The following is a 17,584-nucleotide window of genomic DNA, read 5'->3' as shown; positions in this document are numbered from 1 at the left end:
AAATTGAAGGCGAAAAAAGTGATGCCTATCGATCGAGCACACAGAGTCCAAGCAAAACTAAAAACATACAACACCAGGTATTCGCTGGTCGTCACCGACCCAACTACTAATCCGGCCCTCACTGGCTTATCTATGGGAGAGCGGACGGGATCCCGAGTTCTCCAGTGGGTATGGTCGTATGTGTCTGATTGACAAAGAAAACGGTATATAATGAGGTGATACACAGCATAGCAGTCCAAATTCATGAATATCTAGGTAGGAAGCATGGGAAACACAGGCTCATTGGTCTCCAGAAGGGCCGCTGGAAGACGTTGCCATTGAATGCCGCATAAAGGAATCGCTGTTGTGGAACGTGTTAACAGTTGCCTCTGTCACCGCTCTCAAATCAAGCTATTGGGTCTGGCGTGAGCCTGATCTTTGATTTAGTCGGGTGTGTTTTGATGTAAGAATTCAAGCTAGCACATGTATTGACTGGTCTTGAAAGGGGCTACACCTCAAGAGATAAGATAGATGTGCACTCAAGTCTGTGATCGGTGGTCATAGGCGCCGTGCGCCGACAATGTCACTGTGCTACACTGTGACACTAGGGTGGAAATCTCGGCGGATTCGCAGGCCAACATTGGAACCCCTAGAAAGCGCATCTTTAACCGTTGTGATCAAGGTCGTCACTACAACGAATTATCCAAAACCACAGGGTTTCTTCTAGCACACCAGATATAAACTGTGCACTGAATCAAACGAATGATTGGGTTTCCAACGGGGACGAACAATGCGATCCGTCTCAACGGCGTTGAAGCTGCGGCCGCGCAGTGCTGCTCGAAAGCTGCAGCATCTTCATTCTCCACAGACCCTCGGCAGGCGTGGGTTTGCAGCCGTCGCGGAAGGCGCCAGGTTTGCAGCCAAACACTTAGGCCACCCAAATCATTACTGACGCTTAGCAAAGGCCGTTCGATGTTGTCGTGGTAGGAGGTGGCCACGCGGGTGCGGAAGCATGCGCCGCCGCCGCCCGAGCCGGCGCGCGAACAGCTCTCGTTACCCCTAAAATGGAAAATCTCGGCACCTGCTCCTGCAACCCTTCTTTTGGAGGCGTTGGTAAGGGAATAATCCTTCGTGAGATTGACGCGCTCGATGGGCTGGCCGGCAGGGTCATAGACAAGGCCGGTGTACAGTTTAGGGTCCTGAACAGAGCTAAGGGTCCTGCGGTCTGGGTACGAAGAAGCTCGCTTGCTTTCGTGTTAGTTGGAACTGTGTCGCTAACGCCATGATGGTTATGTGTAGGGCCCTCGAGCGCAAATCGACCGAAAACTCTACCAGAAACACATGAGGGAAGAGCTGGAGACATACCCCAACCTCTCAATCGTCCTCGGCAGCGTGTCCGACATCGTCACGAGCGCAAACCCAGACACCACGGGCTCTGCCCCAAGCAAGATCACGGGAGTCCGCCTTGAGTCTGGCGAGGTGCTCCCGACGAGCGCCGTAATCATAACGACTGGAACGTTCCTCAGCGCCGAAATCCACATTGGCATGAAGGCGTACCCTGCAGGACGCATAGGGGAAGATGCGTCCTTTGGCCTGAGCAAATCACTGAAAGACGCCGGCTTCCGCCTCGGGAGACTGAAGACAGGAACTCCCCCACGCATCGCCAAAGACAGTATTGACTACACTCATCTCGAGAGGCAACCGGGCGACAACCCGCCGATGCCGTTCAGCTTCCTAAATGAGCGGGTCACTGTCGAGGAGCAGATGTCATGTCATGTGAGCTACACCAACGAGAAGACGCACGCGATTGTGCGTGACAACCTGGAAAAGACCATCCACATCCGAGAAACGATCAAAGGCCCGAGATACTGTCCGTCGCTGGAAGCCAAAATCGTTCGGTTTTCCGACAAAGACAGGCATATTGTTTGGTTAGAGCCCGAGGGGTTCGACAGCGACCTCATCTACCCTAACGGGTTGTCCATGACTGTGCCGCCTGAGGCGCAGGAGCAGATTCTGCGCTCCATTCCAGGGCTAGAAAACTGCGTAATGACACAGGTGGGCTACGGCGTCGAGTATGACTACATTGATCCCCGAAGCCTCAAGGCAACGCTCGAGACAAAGACCATTGCCGGTCTATTCCTAGCGGGCCAAATCAATGGAACCACCGGTTATGAAGAGGCTGCTGGGCAAGGGATTATCGCCGGCATTAACGCTGGCCGATCTGCCCTGGGTCTTGCCCCAGCCGCAGTTTCGCGAGCGGACGGTTATATCGGCATCATGATTGACGATCTCATTACAAAGGGCGTCACTGAACCGTACAGAATGTTTACAACCAGAAGCGAGTACAGGCTGACGTCGCGAGCGGACAATGCAGACCTTAGGTTGACCGAGCAAGGACGGAAGTGGGGCGTCGTGTCGGACAAGCGATGGGCAGCCTTCAGTGACGAGAAACAGCAAATCAGCGACCTCGTGGCGTTGCTATCGTCGACGAGCAAGAGCAGCCCAGAGTGGTTGAAGCAAGGATTCCAGGTAAAGGAGGATACCACCCCACGTGACGCGACCGATATGCTCCGGCTGCGCAACGTAACCATGGACCAAGTCGCAGCCGCGGTGCCTGGTGTCGAGGCCTTCCCCGAGCGCATTAGGTCTCGCGTGCACATCGAGGCCACGTATGCGCCCTTCATCAAGCGCCAGCTGGCCGAGCGTAAGGTCTTTGCCCGGGACGAAAGCCTGCGGCTGCCAGCCTGGATTGACTATGACAAGGTTCCCGGGTTGGCCATGGCCGAGAAGGCCGTTCTGAAGGCCACCATGCCCGAGACTCTAGCTCAGGCGAGGCGGCTAGAAGGCATCACGCCGTCCGGCTGTGTACGTTTGCTAGGCTATGTTCAACGTCAACGGCGGAGCACAACGATGGCAAACATGTCCAAGTCGTTGCGGACGAATAAAGAGGCCCCTGAAGGTAAGGGCATCTCCCCGGTTCCGTAGACGCCCCTCTCGAAGGGGTAAAATGAATGTAAACTAGCCCCAAAAGCAGTGGGCAGTTTGACGTTTGATAGAACATTTGGTGTGATGCCTGCCGTCCGAGTAGGGGCCCCGTTTTGTGATCATAATGTACACTACTTTTTTTTTTGTGCCAACCTCTCCGCAACACCCCTTTTGATGCGTATATGTTACAAAGTTTTCTTCCCAGACCCAATTGAGAAAATGTTAAATGTTTTACAATACAAAGGCCTTGCTGTTCGTTTCCCTGGTATGTGACGTCCAGGGCCCTCTGCTGACTGGGGCAGCAAATGCCTCAGTTAGTTGACAGCGTTGCAAAACTTATACGTTCAGCGGAGGTAGCTGATGGAGAAGCTGCGAGACTTCTCAAACCTTGGTGGGTGGCGTCAAGATCTTGACCGCGTCTTTAGTATAGATGTAGCTCGCGCCACTCCACACTGTCGTGGTGGCCACAACGTACCTGCCACCAAAGTCAGCATGTCCATTCATTACCTCTTTCCCACCACTTTCATCCGTCGTTCAACTACATGGACGGAGGAAAGGGGACCAAAGTTGAAGGGACAAATCCAACGTACTGCATGATGGCCAACGGTGTTGAGAGATCGTAGCTGAACACCGGGGCGGCGGTCGTCATGCCAATAAGGATGAGTTGGAGGAACGTATTATACTTGCTGATGGTCGTGGGACGGACCTCGGCCGAGGGCAGAGAAAAGTCCCAATATCGCGCAAAGGTCTTGGGGGGCGGTAGGGAGACCCAACGGTAGTATATAGCAGACATGGCCAGGCCGACATCGCGGCCGAGGATGATGGTCGCGAGCCATACTGCCGAGGATAGCCCAAGTCAGCGAACATGCATTATCATTTTCCAGCGCACAGCCTTGCTTCTCCCGTCACGCACGCTCGCGCGCCCACACATACACACACGCACGCACGCACACACGCCTTACTGCACTCCTCCAACGGCAGACAGACGGTCTGTAGACTCACCCGGAAGCGACCCCTGCGCCGCCAGACACACCGTAAGGATGGTCATGAGTGTCTTATCGGCCATTGGGTCGATGATGGTGCCGACCACCGTCTGCTGCTTCCATCGCCGTGCGATCCAGCCGTCCAGTAGATCCGTCACGCCGGCGTACGCGAACAGGCCCAGTGCCCAAGCATGCTGGTCGTGGAGGATGAAATAGCCGACAAAGGGCGCAGCGACGAGGCGCGATAGCGTCAGTAGGTTCGGCAGGGTACGGATGTCTTCATGGAGATTCTTCGGTAGCGTCGGGAGCTTCGCCGCGATCTTGCTTGCCGTGCTGCGTTGGAGAAACGGTTAGTCTCTGTTGCACACGATCGTCTTCTTCCCCCATTGCGCCACAGTAACAGCAGCTCCCACGACGCGGTTGGACTTACCCGGACGGCTTGCCGCCAGGCTGGGACGTATAGCGGGCGGCACATCCCAGGGATGGGCATAGCGGGCTGTTGATCGTATTGTTGCTGATAGGAAGAGATGTTTGCCTGGGCGACGGCCGGTGGTACGCTGATGACGACAACGCATGAAGTAGGCGATTGCCGCTGCCGGAAATTCGATCTAATTGTAACAATGCCCTTCGGCCACCAAGCCTGAGAATCAACATCTTCGTGTCGTTCGCAGAGCCCCGACTTGGACTGAGTTGATGCTGACCTTAACTCGCAGAAGCAGATCATGGGTGGGGCACGTAGGAGTTTGGCCAGTCATTGGCCCCCTATGTCACGTCACTCCGCGCGTCGTCATTCATCGTCCCCAAGGAAGCTCATCCGTTACTTGCATAGCTATGTCTTTTCGCATAACCAGCTCTCTGTCTCTCTTAAAATAGGTAGGTACAAAACCAATAAAGTGTGCAACTGTCCCCAGCCAGTCAAGTCGACATAGCAAGACTGCATGCAGTACGCCCCAAGGTTACACAAAACACACTAAAAATCTTCATCGCGCGGCATACCCAACATGTATGGCTGCAAACTGTAATTGCTTTCCAGGTAAACTTTTTTAACGGCGCAACCTAGACCTTTTTCCGGCTCCGAATACTCTGGGGCCGCATTACCCCAGTCTGGCGTGCCTGTTTCGTTCTTCCAAACAGTACAAGCTCATCGCAAACCGCAGCCTCGGCGCTGCGCTGTTTTTGGTTCTCCACCTTGCTCGACGCCCATTTTTCTTCTTCTTCTTCCTGTCACTCAAGGATATGTAACCCCGCAACATTTCCACACTGTCGTTCAAGGGCGATCCTCTGTTGGACCCATATCATAGTTGTATCCTCCTTCCGACGTCCAACACCGACGGGTGTTGGACAGCTGCGGTGGCTGTAACTTTTCTGTGCCTGGCGATGCTCATGTTCAAGTTCTACCCAATGAGTTGTTGTTGCTGCCTGGCCAAGCTGTATTTCCCTGGGAGATATACTGTCCCTGGTCTTCCTCTAATTGTTCGAACGAATTCCAAGTTTCGCGAGTACCTAGTCCGTCAAATGGTTGTAGCGACCGGTCACCACCCAGCCCCGATTCGGAGTGAACATTTCGGGGAGAGGGTGAGGGGAAGGGCTCGTGCGGCGACAGGTCGTGAACACGTTGCTGCGAGTATAGCATCGAAGTCATGTAGTTGCCACCCATGCCGCGAGAGGGATCTGTCGGGACGGCTGGCAAACTGCTGGCGAGGCTCATATCCGGGCCCGACGTAGGTTCGTAAGCTGCTGAGTGACGCCTAGGATGATGCTGCGACTCGAGAGCCATGGTTCGGGATATGTCGGGGGTCAAACCGGCGCTAGGAGGATACCGACTGGCTCTGCTGATGTTGTCATACCCGTAGCTTGGGTGCTGAGCCTGTGCATAGCCCACGTTACTGACGGATCCCGGAACGCCGCTTAAATATGACGACATATAAGGCGGTTGTCCAAACTGAGGCCCGCCCATGCCGCCGCCCATGTGGTGCAACGAGGGCACCGACATGGCCCGTGATAAGCTCTGGTGATGATGGCCGTTAACCGGATAAGCGTGAGCGAAGAGGCCGTGGGCGCCACGCGAGTCGTCCATTTCGACCTCGTCAATGGGAGCCCGGAAGTTCTGTGACATGATCAACTCCCCGCGAGGGATGATGGTGGAAAGCTGGTGGTCCTTTGAAGGAGTCATGAGCTTTCCTTCTGTGACGTCTTCCACGTTGTAGTAAGATACCAGATGGTGCGGCACGCCTTGGTACGTAACGCTGATCGTCTTCTTCACGAGACCGTTCTCCTTGAAAGGATATGAGTCGACTAGAGAGCCGATGAGAGCGCGTTCGGCCTCCTTGTTGCCCTGCGAACCATCCCCCATGCCCATGCTGGCGCCCGTTCCATTGACGCTTCCTTGACGCGTGACCTCAGGCTTTGTAACACCCGTGGGCTTCTTGTTGCGCTTCATGGCACGTTTTTTCTCGCCGGGAGGGAACGGTCTGTCGAGCTCGCGATAAATAAGAAAATTACCCAAGATTCGACTGGGACTCCAGGCAACACCGTCGGTCCAGCGCTTGATCCCGGACGAGTGTTCCTCATAAATGAACACATTGCCACTCTTGATAAGATCTTGGCGTTCGCGATCGTGAGGTCGTCGGGGGACGTGATGCAGGGCACTGCTCAGGCATGCCTCAAACAGAACCAGAGCATCCAAAGTGGAGGCAACATGGCCAAAGAAGGTTGGGTTTAGCGGGACGTTGGAGTTTGCCATTTTGGCCTCCGGTTGCGTCGAGTCTAATCATGTAAGTTACTTTCACCAACGTTTGCGGAAATGATTGCAGAGTTGCGCCACTTACCGACCGAGTATGCCGTACAGGAGGGAGGTATATCCAATAGAGTACAAGGCTGGAATATGGTGGATGTAATGCGTGGCCGGTCGACTTGGTTGCAGGGAACAGCCGTCAGCAAAGCTGGTGATCGTTATTGTTGGTGTTGATGCGCTAGTGTTGTTTGTTGGTGCGCGTTATGTACGTGATGATCTTCGCCAGAGCGCGAGGTCCCGACAAATGACTATGGGGGAGGAAGAGGATGAAAGAAGCGCGGAAGGGGAGCTGGCCTTTCAACAGCGAGTGGCAGACCAAGAGGTGTCAAAGCTAAAGTTCAAGAGTGTTTCTCCGAAGGGGGAAGAGGGGAAGAAAATGGGAAGAGGACCTAATGGGTAGGGTAAGTACAGTTCGTGGGTGGAGCTCTGGATCACAGCAGTCGGACCTTGGTTCGGCCTGCACTTGTGGTCGTATCCAGGTTGCGGTACCACCTCCCCCCTGGCACCTCTTTTCCTTCTTCTCTCCTTGCTAAACAACTGATCAAGACCTGTGTGACTGTGGCCTGAAGACCACGACTGGGTCTGGCGAGGGGACCTTGAGTGGCTAAGTGGGAAAGTGCCTCGAATTGGCAACCGGATATATTTCCCCCCTTGTGATCTGTTGGCTGTACCAGGGATGGGGTAAAGCTTCAAGGTGGGATATGTATGAACAGTGGTCCGCAAGTGCCTATGTAAGAGGCTTGTGGCTTGCGTGGGCCAGGAACCGGAGGTTGATGGTGAGATCCAGTATTTTAAGGTTTGTCGAGCGCAGCACGGGCGGTACGATGGGCGGGAGTCTTGTTAGCTGCGCGTGCTGGTATTCCCTCTCTGGCCCTGCTGAAAGGACGGTACGGTGTGGCTGCCGATGACCGTGTGGGTTTGACATGTACGTGTACGCAGATGAACAACGCTGGTCGAACCCGTTGCAAAGGAGGGAAAACGGTAAAAGGTTGTGGGTGGCGGGAAAGAGCAAGTAGTAGAAGGAGGAGTGTAGGAGGAAGGTTGATAGTTGAAAGGTTGATGAATGCGGAGCGGGACCCTTAGAATTTAGAGGTCGGGAAGGAGGGATGCAAACAGAAGGAGGGCCTCGGAGGTTTTTGACTCTAGAACCAAACGGTTGGGCCTCGAACTCGTGTAGTTCCTACAAGCTTCAGGAACCGGGGACGCAAGAGGTTGATGTACGGGGACTGGATGTCGCGGGGGACTTATAAGATGTCGGTGCCCGACGGTAAAACTGGTAATTGCGCGCGAAGATCGGAACACTGGATGAAATATGTACTTTGCTGTGCAGTGCAGGTGCTGATGCGGTGCGACAAGGGGAGCTCGCCCAGGGCAGCCGGGTGGAGAATACAAGACGAGGTCGAGCGAGAGGGCAGACGAGGATAGAACAGGCCTTGTCAACAGACAGGGCAGATCGGGCCCAAGGCTCAGGCGGGATGCCGACGTAGGGCCAGGCCAGGCCAGGCAAGGTGCCGTGGTCGAGGGTAGTAGGAAGCTGTTTGAACCCGAGCAAGGGTAGCAGATGAAGCTCTACCATGTACGTCAGAGAGCCAAGCAAGACAGGGCGGACGGGGCAGAGCGAAGAGCAGCGGCGTTGGTGAAGCGGTAGAAGGAGACGAGGACGAGGAGGGATGGAGGATGAGGAGTATGAAAGCCCTGCAGCGACAGGCATTCAACAACAGTCGCTGCAATATGATAATGGAGACGAGTGCATGTCCGTCTGTTCCTGGAGAAAGCAGCCGACGAACGTGGAGGTAGGGTGAGGCGGAGGAGACAGCGGCGGCGACGGCGGCGGCGGCGGCGATGAATCTGGGACTGGGGACTGGACGCAAAGACACACGACCCAAGGAGCAGACCGGCAAGCAGGATACCGGGGGGGGGGGGGGGGGGGGGGGTGCGTAAAAGCTGAATAGAGATGGAGAGGAGTGTGATGGAGGGAGGAGGTGTGAGAGGAAAGAGAAGTGGGGTGGGGTGAGGGAGGAAGTGGGTAGGAAGACCAGAGAGAATGAGAGAAAGAAAAGTGCAGCGATGAGAGAATGTGTGTGTGTGTGTGTGTGGGTGGGTGGGTGGGTGTGGGTGTGGGTAGTTTGGGGGTAGTTTGAGGGGGGGGGCAAGATGGGAGTGGAAACGCTCGGCGATCAGAGAACAGAAATGCCTCTCAGTGCCTGCTGAAGTAGTTAGGTATGGTAGGGCATGTAGGCATGCATGTGAGCCAGAAGAGGAGATGGAGAAGCTAGTGGGCGAGCGAGACGGACGCAAGAGCAGACAGACAGAGAGCAAGAAAGAGGTACAAGTATCTAATGACGGTCAGTAACAGTACCAGTGCAAGCGCAGATGCAGGTGTGCAAGGACTCGACTCGACTCGGCTCGAATGAGACTGGGTTGAAGTAGAAACCAAGCGCCCACGAGCTGCACAACCAGATAGAGTACAAAAAAGTGCATGCCGCAGGTATTCCCGAGGGGGGATGGGCTTTGTCGAGTGAGCGAGCGAGAGGATGAATTTGGACTTGGCTCAAATCGACTGGCGGACTGGCGAGGCCTACGAGCTGACAAGCAAGCAGCCTGGCACATGCACCCTGAAGGTATCCAAGTCTTGTCTTGGGTCCGGTATACCTTAGTATCCTGCTCTGCTTTGCAAAGGCGTTGCTGTTTACGCTCTCCTTCTCAGTGATGTACTGGCGGGCCGGCCTGGTCGGTAGCGCGGGTGCTTGGCACAGGCAGTCCGTACTTCTGTAAGTTGGCACTACGTTGCGTACGAGACTGGCGGCCAAGTACCGAGTGTTAAGGCACCGTGACTGATGTCCAAGCAAACGTACCAGGCGGTACTCCTTGGCGCGGCACTATCGCCAAGGGCAGGGTAGACAATACAACCTTCATGTAATGTAGTCCAATACTACTGGCTGGCTGTCGTTGCTGCCGTCGCTGGTGGGATGGACTAGATGGGCGGATGTTGGGAGTGAAGAAAAGAGGAGGGCAAATAGTCCAGCAAGGTTAAGCTCAGGCGCCTCAAGGTCTAGTAGAAAGAGGACAAGAGGCGGCACGCCAAGACAACGGAGATGCCATCGATCGAAGGGTAACATCATGATAGATGATGCTTGTTGCTTTGTTTGTGGTTTTGGTTCGCCCAAGATAACTCGGGAGATTTCCAATGTCCTTCTCCCCTTCTCCCAGAGTTAGGATACCGGCCGCCGTCAAGTTGGTATTTGTGAGTGAACAATGGCGTAACCATCATGCTCATTTTTTGCCTATCATTTCTGCCTCATCTATAGCGGTGGTGGAATGGGTGTTCTACTTGAAAGGGGGGGTGGGGTGTGGGAGCGCAGTGATGTTGTTGGTGATGAAGTTGGTGGTGGTGTCTCGATGCCGAGTTGGATATTGATGCTCCCTCTATACGGCGACTGCCGCCGCTACGGCTGCTCCCAAACAATGCAAGGCACAAACAAGGTAGAGGATGTTAGGGATCCCCAAAGATCCAGTGTCTTTCGGAGGAGGAGCATGCTGTCTCGTCCGGGAGCACAGCCAAGATGAAATGAGGGGCCGGGTCCCAAGACGCCGATTCCCCAGTCTTTCTTCAACAGAATCCCAAAGTCAAAGCCTTGGAGACGGGGTTAATCGATGGAGGCTCACCTCGAGGTCGCATCCACCACAGCAGTCTACGTATTGTTGGACGTCTGCAGAGGCCAAGGGTAAGCAGGTCTGAGGTCCAATTTGATCCACCTTTGCAGCAAGGTAGAAAGTACAGTGACTGCACTGCGGTGATGAGGTAGGATCTGTTTATTGCAGCGGGGAGCTGGCCGACGTCGAGATGAGCCCGGGGGCCTGTTTCTGCGACGCCACAAGGAGACGTGAGCCATGTCTTCGCTACCTTGAGTGGAATTTTGTTTCTTTGCCCAACGAGCGTCCTTGCGAAGCAAAGCGGTGCCGCCAAGCAACGTCGAGTGAAGTGGGTGGTGTGAGCTGAGGCGATGGGGAAAAGGTCGGATGGACCTCGCGTCTCGAAAGGTGGTAGCGCCAAGATCATGCTCGCTGAATCTCCAGGGGCCGGGAGGTACGGGCTAGATGGGTGTTCAGAAGGTACATAGTATAGTATGGGGTGGACAGGGGCGGGGAAGATGAAGGCATACTTTGAGGCATGTTACTGAGATACGGTGATGGATGGGACAAGGTATAGGGGGGTAAGAATAGAATGGGACGGATAGGATGGGGTAGGATAGGCATTAAACGGGCAAGCGGAACGGGGAGAACGGGAAGGAGTAGGAGTATGAAGGAGAGCGGCGATGAAGTGAAGGAGAAGCACGGCCAAAGGTATCAGAATGAGGCAAGAAGCGTGCGTGATGAGACGGGTACGGATGCGGCAGTGCGAGGGAGTCGATGACGATGACGGGAACGACATGGTGGATGCGTGCATGCATGCATGTATGCCATGGAGAGAAACGCGATGCGGTTCCTGAGTGTACCTGCTTGAACTGGCCGTTGCCGTTGAAGGATGAAAAGGTCAGAGCGAGCGAGAGAGGTAGGTAGAGAGGAGAGAGGACCACTTTGGCCTGCCTTAAGAGATACGTACCGTGAGCCGTGTATGTCCTATAGCTACGTAGGCAGGCAGGTAGTTATCGACTCGTGACTACCTCACAGCCTCGGCACCTTGAGGTAGAGAGAGGGTAAAGAGGAAGGACGCCTTTCTCCTCGACCGTGTGATCGATCTACGTAAGTCAGAAACCAGGAACTCGAGGTACATACATGATACCTGCCACGCTTCGTTCCACTACTTTCCTCGAGAGACGGACCTTCTAGCCCCCTTCTCTCGTACAACGTCTCCGTGCGTGTCCCCTCGCCGTCATCGCTTCACGTGTTTCGCTGAAGGACAGTCTACGACAACCGCTGCCCAAATGCCCACCCAAAGCAGTTGTACCACTTGCCTTGGCTGCCTGGCCTTATACAGTAGACTGGATGGAACACCAAGGTTAAGCCTGTCATGGGAAAGGCAAAGCACGGTTGGGCAGCTAGCAAAGAGGGAGAAGGGGAGCACGCAGGCGGGAATGGAAGGAAAGGCAACGCAATGCAATGCAAGGAAAGCACAGCCCACGGACTCGATAGACTGTGGCGTAACGGAATAAACAGCGGAGAGAAAAGGGGAAAGGAGAAAGGTGAGGAGGCGGCCGCGGAGAGAGTAAAAGCTTGCCCGGTCAAGGGCTGGCAAGAGACAGGCAGTACAGATGACAAAAGGGAAGGGAAGGTGGCATGTCGATACCGATAGCTCCAGCGCCCCTGCTCTGGAGAATCTGAGACAGGGAAACACGTCTCCGTCTAGGTAGTGACGGATATCTCCTTAGCCACATGTCCGTACAGAGACAGGGATAGAAAGAGGGAGAGCGCCAAGCGAGAGGTACGTATCTGCAGCTGCTGTTGGCACACAGGCCACCCAGCAGCGCAGAGACCAGTAGCAACGCATAGCCGTCGATATTGGTAGTCCGTCCGTCCGTCCATCACGCCATCAGAATTCAGCGACCAGCGACTGCAACGCTCGTAACGCCCACGTTGGAACACTGAAATTCCACATCTCGAGCCATCCATCCACGGGCCCTCCGTGACCCAAGATCCCATGCCAGCCTGCAAAGGCCACCAACGGCATTACATGGAGAGCCATGGCGAAATTTGTGAGCCGCGTCAACCACACCCTCGCGGAAGGTACACCCGACAAGAAGACAAGGAGAGGGCGTTGAACCATGTACCGGTACTATCAACGCACTTGGTGAGGCATTGAAGTCTGAATATCGCGAAAGGCTGGCGAGAGATGCGTCTCTCGATGGGAAGGGGGGGTGTAAGGACTCGTTCCGATTGCGAGTTGTTAGTTTACCCGCTCCAAAGCTCGATGCCACCAGATATGTCAAGTACGCGTGTCAACGCACCTACCGCAGTAGTTAAGATGCTGAGAGCAGCCGCCAAAGGATGTGTTTTGCTCCGAATCCGAAGCGCGCCATGAACCCGGCCGAGAAACAGCCATGAGAAACGCTAAGGCAGTTCGCAGGCATGCTACGCCAATGAAGTGCTAATCTGGTTTCGTCCGTTTGTTCCCCCTCTGGTGATGTTTGTTCCGACTGAACCGGCCTGAGACTGGACGGAACGGGACTGAGCCCAAGGAGCTAGAATGGACCGAACCAATCCGCCGAAACAGCCCAGACCTACCCTTCATCGTGCCCAAGTACCTACAGTACCTAGGTAGGTTGTTCGTCGTGTCCGCGAGGGTGATACGTCCCATGGATTCAATGCTGCCACCAACATATTCCCAGAACAATGGCGAGCGAGCCCAAGCATGGATAGACTAGGATGTCACGCCTTCTCTTGCCCAGTAGGGCATTTCTCCTCTCGTTGGTGGTCGAATATACTATTCCGGATTGTGTACGGATAGTCCACCATGCTTTGTTGACGGTTTCCCGCCTTATTTCGATTCTATCTCCACGACTACCACTGACTGAGTACAGTGTTGGTGCTGTACTCTCTTGCGTATCGCTCCAATGTTCGCTTGTGTTCCGAGCTGCGTCAAGGCACAACAGCATCCTAGAACCACCTCTTCGTCTGAAGCTCCAAATTGATGCCGAAAGGAGTGTTTGTATTGGCGTTGAACACCGTCGGCAGAGTGCCGGAACCACTGGCGAGCGTACATCCTGGCAAGAGATTGCAAACTACCTATCTACTGTGTAGGTAGGTGCGTAGTAGGGAGGTACGTAAGTAGGCGATAGGTACCATGGAAGGCAGGTGGGTAGATAGAGACAGCGGTACGTACTATACGGCGCTTTTCTGTATGGTCCTGGGTGTGCCCGTCAGACCCGCTAGCCAAGACAATGTGAGAAAGTGCCATGGTCGGTGCTTGTGGCTCGTTTTCGCAGTGCCAGACGCTATTAGCTTCGTGGTGTGTCAGAGCAGCAGGGAAGCGCAAACAATGCACGGAAAGGCCTTGCGTGCTAGGAAACAGCAAATCAACAACAGCGGGGGCAGGGGAGGAGAGGGCAGTACAGGGGTGCTTCAGGCCGAAAGCAGCTTTGGCTTTCAGTTTTGCTCATTTAGAGCTCCGCGCGGGTATTGATTCGTGCCTGAGCAGGGCCCGGGCTCTCAACCCCGGCCAGGATCGCTTGGTTGGGGTGTTGGAATGGTTAAAGATCGATCCGACAGGGAGCATGGGAGGGAAAGGATACGACGCCAATGTTGCTAATGCTCTACGCAGTAAGGACCAGGTCTTGAGCTCAAGCTTCACAAGCTAGTAGACCCCTTCCATTTCCTGTCCGGCTCTATTGTTCACATCTGAGGAAAATAAGTCAAGGTAAGTATGTAGTCAAACATTAACTGGCTGGCCCAGCAAGTGTGATTGGAGTGTCCGCATTAGGTAAGGCACAGATGACCTGTGTCCGAAAGGGACCATGGTGCCTTGGACGCAGCCACAAGGCGGCTGGCACCCCACGTGCTATGTGTTATGTGTTATGCGAGTAAATGTTTTGACAGTACCGTATCCACTGGGTAAATACAGCTCTGGCTAATGTACGTGCTAACGAGAAGTGGTATCGCGGCTGCCAAATAAGGGCTGGCGTGCTGGCAGAAACAGGGTTAGTTGGTTGGTTGATAAGTTTTCAACGTTAATTGTAGTAGAGGGTGTGGTAGATAGGGGGCTGACCGCTTTCCATGATAGATTTAGCGCCTAGGCGGCCGCTTTCCCCCTTACCGTTAGTACGTACGTTAGCCAGAGCTGTATTTACCCAGTGGATACGGTAGTGTACCGAGAAAGCCACAACGAAAGCCACAGCGAAAGCCACACACCGTTGGGAGATGGAGGGTACGTACCGTGTGGGCGGAAAGACAACAAACTACTTGGTAGGTAGCCTCAGACAGCTATTCGAGGAACAGTTGACGGGTCCATTAAATCCCTTCAATATGGCCAGCAACCGAATCCGCCGTCAGGTCGATGGACTGGTTGGCAAAGGGGCTACCCATGCGGGGTTTTTTTTTTTTTTCCTTGTCGTTTTTTTTTCCCTTCTTTTCTCTCGGTAACTACGCAAAGGCCTATCTATGACTAACCGTCATTCCACCCATGGAGATGGAGAAGAAGGAGGCAGGAAGGAACGAGTGGCAAGCAGAAGGACAGGGGGTTGGGGAAGTAAAAGTGCACCACAATTAAAAAGAAGAAAAAGGGACAAATGCCACAAGCCTGTGAGTTTGGGCAAGGGACAGGACAGATCCGCTTAGTCACGTGCAGGAGACAAGCCGAGCCAGTAAGTTGCTGGTGAAATAACAGGAAATCATAGGAATCCTTGCAATGGGCTGCTAACGCCGGGATCGCTAGCGGGGTGTGAGGCTCAGGTCCCCGAGAGGTTGAAGAATGATCAACACATGGATGGGAATTAGGTGGCCGGCCGATGGATGGCAGTGCGGCCAAATAATGGATGGAGTCGCCTGTTGTGGTTGAATTGGGTGGGAGGACAGAGATGTGTGTGTGTGTGTGTGGGAGAAAGGAACAAGTGCTGGTGGGGGAGGGCGTGTGTGTGTGTGTGTGTGTGGATGGCATGTTGGGGGTGTGTTGAGTGAACGGACGATGCGGTGATATGGTGGTCGTTCAACTCTCTTACCGGTACCTCTCTTTCTCCATCCCTCAGCGCCCGCGTGGGAGGGGGTCCATGTCCTTTTCTCGTGACAATGCAGCCCGATGTCCTCGCAATCCCACAGCTACGCGATATACCTGTACAAATGAAGACATGGGTGGCACCAGTGTCTTCCCTTAGGGCGCGTGGAGAAATAATTGGGGGAGGTGGGGCTTGCACCACCACGTACAAGGTACCCTGTACTACCACCAGAGCGCACCGTCGTCATCCACCGAGGGTCTGTTTTCCCAAACCGAATGCTACTACGACAAACGCATCTCCGCCATGGAGTGGTGCCATTAGCAAAGGGCAGAGAACAAGAGAAACATGAAGGGGGGAAAAAAGAAGAAGAAGAAAAGGGGGGGAGCACGTATTACAGAGGGAGGAGATGGAAAGGCGGAGACACGCGAATACACAGCATACAATATACAACTTATCTTGGCTCACCTACAGTCATTCACTGTTCACTCAACGTATCGTACCTCACGTGCCTAGCCCTTTCATCTGCACCGGTGCCCTTCAATGCATCGCAACGCCATCCCAATCTAGCCCTAGGCATGCAGCTAACGCACTTGCGTTCTGGAAGGCCAGGTCCGGAATGTGAGTGAATGGTGAGCGCAACCAAAACCATCTCATCATCTCCAACTCTCTTCTCCCCAGCAGTATGGTGTATGTAGCATAACTAGTTGGTCAAACGAGGGTAAAGCCGCCCACAGCACACGCACCACGCATCACACTGCCTTGACATAGTCTCTCTCCCCCCTTTTCCGTTCGGAGCGGGAGGGGTTTAAGCTCTAGGACACAATCAGCATCCCCCCTTCGCAGAGCTAACCTTATTGGCATCGCAGGGCGAGCCGAACATGTAGGTATGTGCTTGTTGACCGGCGAGGTCTCATAACATAGGTCAATCGCACAGACTGGATGGTAAATCGCCTTATTACGGTGGAGGTGAGACATGGACACTGGCGGGTTGGGTACAAGTACGATGGTACCAAGCCGAAGTTATTGCCCTGCTAGGTAACCAATGCTTACCCCCTGCTACAGGACTTCTCTGTTGGTGAATATTTCCCCTTTATTATGATGCCAGCTATGGGGTGTAATATCATAGGGAGCAATGACTTTCCCCTGCTACCTGGTACTTCGTATTGCCATGGTGAGAATGACACGCATATGCTGGGCATGATGCATTTATTCACTGACAATGCAAGCGTGGCGCTGCTGATGGGTTATCCCGTAATCATGGCAAGTGTCAATTCAGACTAATGGCGCGCTGACCATTGTGCTGCATAATGTAGGTAAGCAAGCCATCTCGTCTACGTTGATTGAACCACATAGGGTTTACCGAAGACGGACCGGGGCCCGTCAGGAAAGGTACATGGTAGGTCGCTCGCCGTTCGACTTGGAAGTTAATCCTCACCCGGGGAACTGTGTGTGGGCAGGTGATCGAAGGTCATCCTGGTCGGAGTAATGCGTCCAAACACGGGCCTTGAGTTACGGCACGACAACTTACCGGGAGTATGGCCGAAAATTAATTGCATGTCAAAATACCTAGACTCATCCAATTGCTTCAGTCAAAGCTACAACTCGGGTGGCAGAAAACGTAAAGGCAGTTCGATGGGCATAGCGTTTGGCGGACGACCCCCGCCAGTGTGCTCTTCCACGTCCCGCCCAGTATTCGCCTAGACGTCGCCATTCATGACACTCGTCGGTTGCACCATGGCCGTATACTGCTGGCCCAATATAGCCAGTTTCGTTCTCGCGTTTTCCCATGTCCCAGGGGCCACACACGCCATACCGTGTGTGGCGCGCTAACCACCATAAAGGGGATCGTGGGGACCAACTACTCTCCAATATGCCACTTTTAGCAGCGTGCTGACGTGCGTACCTTGCAAGCGCCTGTGCGTTTTGTTACACCAGCAGGCACCTGGATGGCCATGTTGGAATCAAGGAAGGTCGAAGCCAACGCGCCAAGGCGATCAAAAGGCGCATTGTGGCGGCGTGTGTGTGTGTTTGTGTGTGTTGATCGAGGTGATTGTAGGGGCGCGCGTCCATGTTCTCGTACCGCAAGCTGGCAAGCCAGACGTTGTCGGTCATGGATGTAGCGAGGCGGAAGCAAACCCTATACAGTCCTGTCTGGCTCTGCCTAGGACCACGTACGATGTACTTTACAGAGTCGAGGA

The 17,584-nt window shown here is 54.2% G+C and overlaps 4 protein-coding genes across 4 annotated transcripts; 2 read left to right on the top strand and 2 right to left on the bottom strand.

Annotated features, from left to right (window-relative positions):
• The first annotated feature begins 466 nt into the window (after window positions 1-466).
• Window positions 467-3,144, top strand: LY79DRAFT_256859 (glucose inhibited division protein A). The gene is made up of 3 exons (XM_060551896.1): window positions 467-891; window positions 944-1,208; window positions 1,279-3,144. Exons 1-3 carry the CDS (start codon window positions 770-772, stop codon window positions 2,962-2,964), a joined length of 2,073 nt encoding a protein of 690 aa, XP_060419469.1. The 5' UTR covers window positions 467-769; the 3' UTR covers window positions 2,965-3,144.
• Window positions 3,145-3,154: 10 nt separating this feature from the next.
• On the bottom strand, window positions 3,155-4,967 carry LY79DRAFT_256829 (CDP-alcohol phosphatidyltransferase). The gene is made up of 4 exons (XM_060551895.1): window positions 4,378-4,967; window positions 3,967-4,280; window positions 3,555-3,801; window positions 3,155-3,439 (listed from the first exon to the last, which is right to left on the bottom strand). The coding sequence occupies exons 1-4, from the start codon at window positions 4,599-4,601 to the stop codon at window positions 3,346-3,348; spliced, it is 879 nt and encodes a 292-aa protein (XP_060419468.1). The 5' UTR covers window positions 4,602-4,967; the 3' UTR covers window positions 3,155-3,345.
• Window positions 4,968-6,868, bottom strand: LY79DRAFT_256817 (Gti1/Pac2 family protein). Its single transcript, XM_060551894.1, has 2 exons — window positions 6,776-6,868; window positions 4,968-6,713 (listed from the first exon to the last, which is right to left on the bottom strand). Exon 2 carries the CDS (start codon window positions 6,688-6,690, stop codon window positions 5,335-5,337), a length of 1,356 nt encoding a protein of 451 aa, XP_060419467.1. The 5' UTR covers window positions 6,691-6,713; window positions 6,776-6,868; the 3' UTR covers window positions 4,968-5,334.
• An 8,639-nt stretch (window positions 6,869-15,507) lies between these two features.
• Window positions 15,508-16,543, top strand: LY79DRAFT_256783 (uncharacterized protein). Its single transcript, XM_060551893.1, has 2 exons — window positions 15,508-16,004; window positions 16,308-16,543. Exons 1-2 carry the CDS (start codon window positions 15,662-15,664, stop codon window positions 16,463-16,465), a joined length of 501 nt encoding a protein of 166 aa, XP_060419466.1. The 5' UTR covers window positions 15,508-15,661; the 3' UTR covers window positions 16,466-16,543.
• The last annotated feature ends 1,041 nt before the right edge of the window (window positions 16,544-17,584 follow it).

Source organism: Colletotrichum navitas (genome assembly GCF_030913465.1).
Source record: "Colletotrichum navitas strain CBS 125086 chromosome Unknown LY79scaffold_4, whole genome shotgun sequence".
Classification (NCBI taxonomy): Eukaryota; Fungi; Ascomycota; class Sordariomycetes; order Glomerellales; family Glomerellaceae; genus Colletotrichum; species Colletotrichum navitas.
This window is presented reverse-complemented; position numbering and strand designations above follow the sequence as displayed.

Excerpts from the sequence above, each read along its gene's own strand:
- LY79DRAFT_256783 (XM_060551893.1), top strand. The coding sequence starts at position 15,662 with ATGCTACTACGACAAACGCATCTCCGCCATGGAGTGGTGCCATTAGCA. Across the intron at positions 16,005-16,307 it reads TGGAAGGCCAGGTCCGGAAT|GTCAATCGCACAGACTGGAT; the intron begins GTGAGTGAATGG and ends CTCATAACATAG.
- LY79DRAFT_256817 (XM_060551894.1), bottom strand. The coding sequence starts at position 6,690 with ATGGCAAACTCCAACGTCCCGCTAAACCCAACCTTCTTTGGCCATGTT.
- LY79DRAFT_256829 (XM_060551895.1), bottom strand. The coding sequence starts at position 4,601 with ATGTTGATTCTCAGGCTTGGTGGCCGAAGGGCATTGTTACAATTAGAT. Across the intron at positions 4,281-4,377 it reads CCTGGCGGCAAGCCGTCCGG|CACGGCAAGCAAGATCGCGG; the intron begins GTAAGTCCAACC and ends TCTCCAACGCAG. Across the intron at positions 3,440-3,554 it reads ACACCGTTGGCCATCATGCA|GTACGTTGTGGCCACCACGA; the intron begins GTACGTTGGATT and ends CTTTGGTGGCAG.
- LY79DRAFT_256859 (XM_060551896.1), top strand. The coding sequence starts at position 770 with ATGCGATCCGTCTCAACGGCGTTGAAGCTGCGGCCGCGCAGTGCTGCT. Across the intron at positions 892-943 it reads GCCGTCGCGGAAGGCGCCAG|GCCGTTCGATGTTGTCGTGG; the intron begins GTTTGCAGCCAA and ends CGCTTAGCAAAG. Across the intron at positions 1,209-1,278 it reads CTAAGGGTCCTGCGGTCTGG|GGCCCTCGAGCGCAAATCGA; the intron begins GTACGAAGAAGC and ends GGTTATGTGTAG.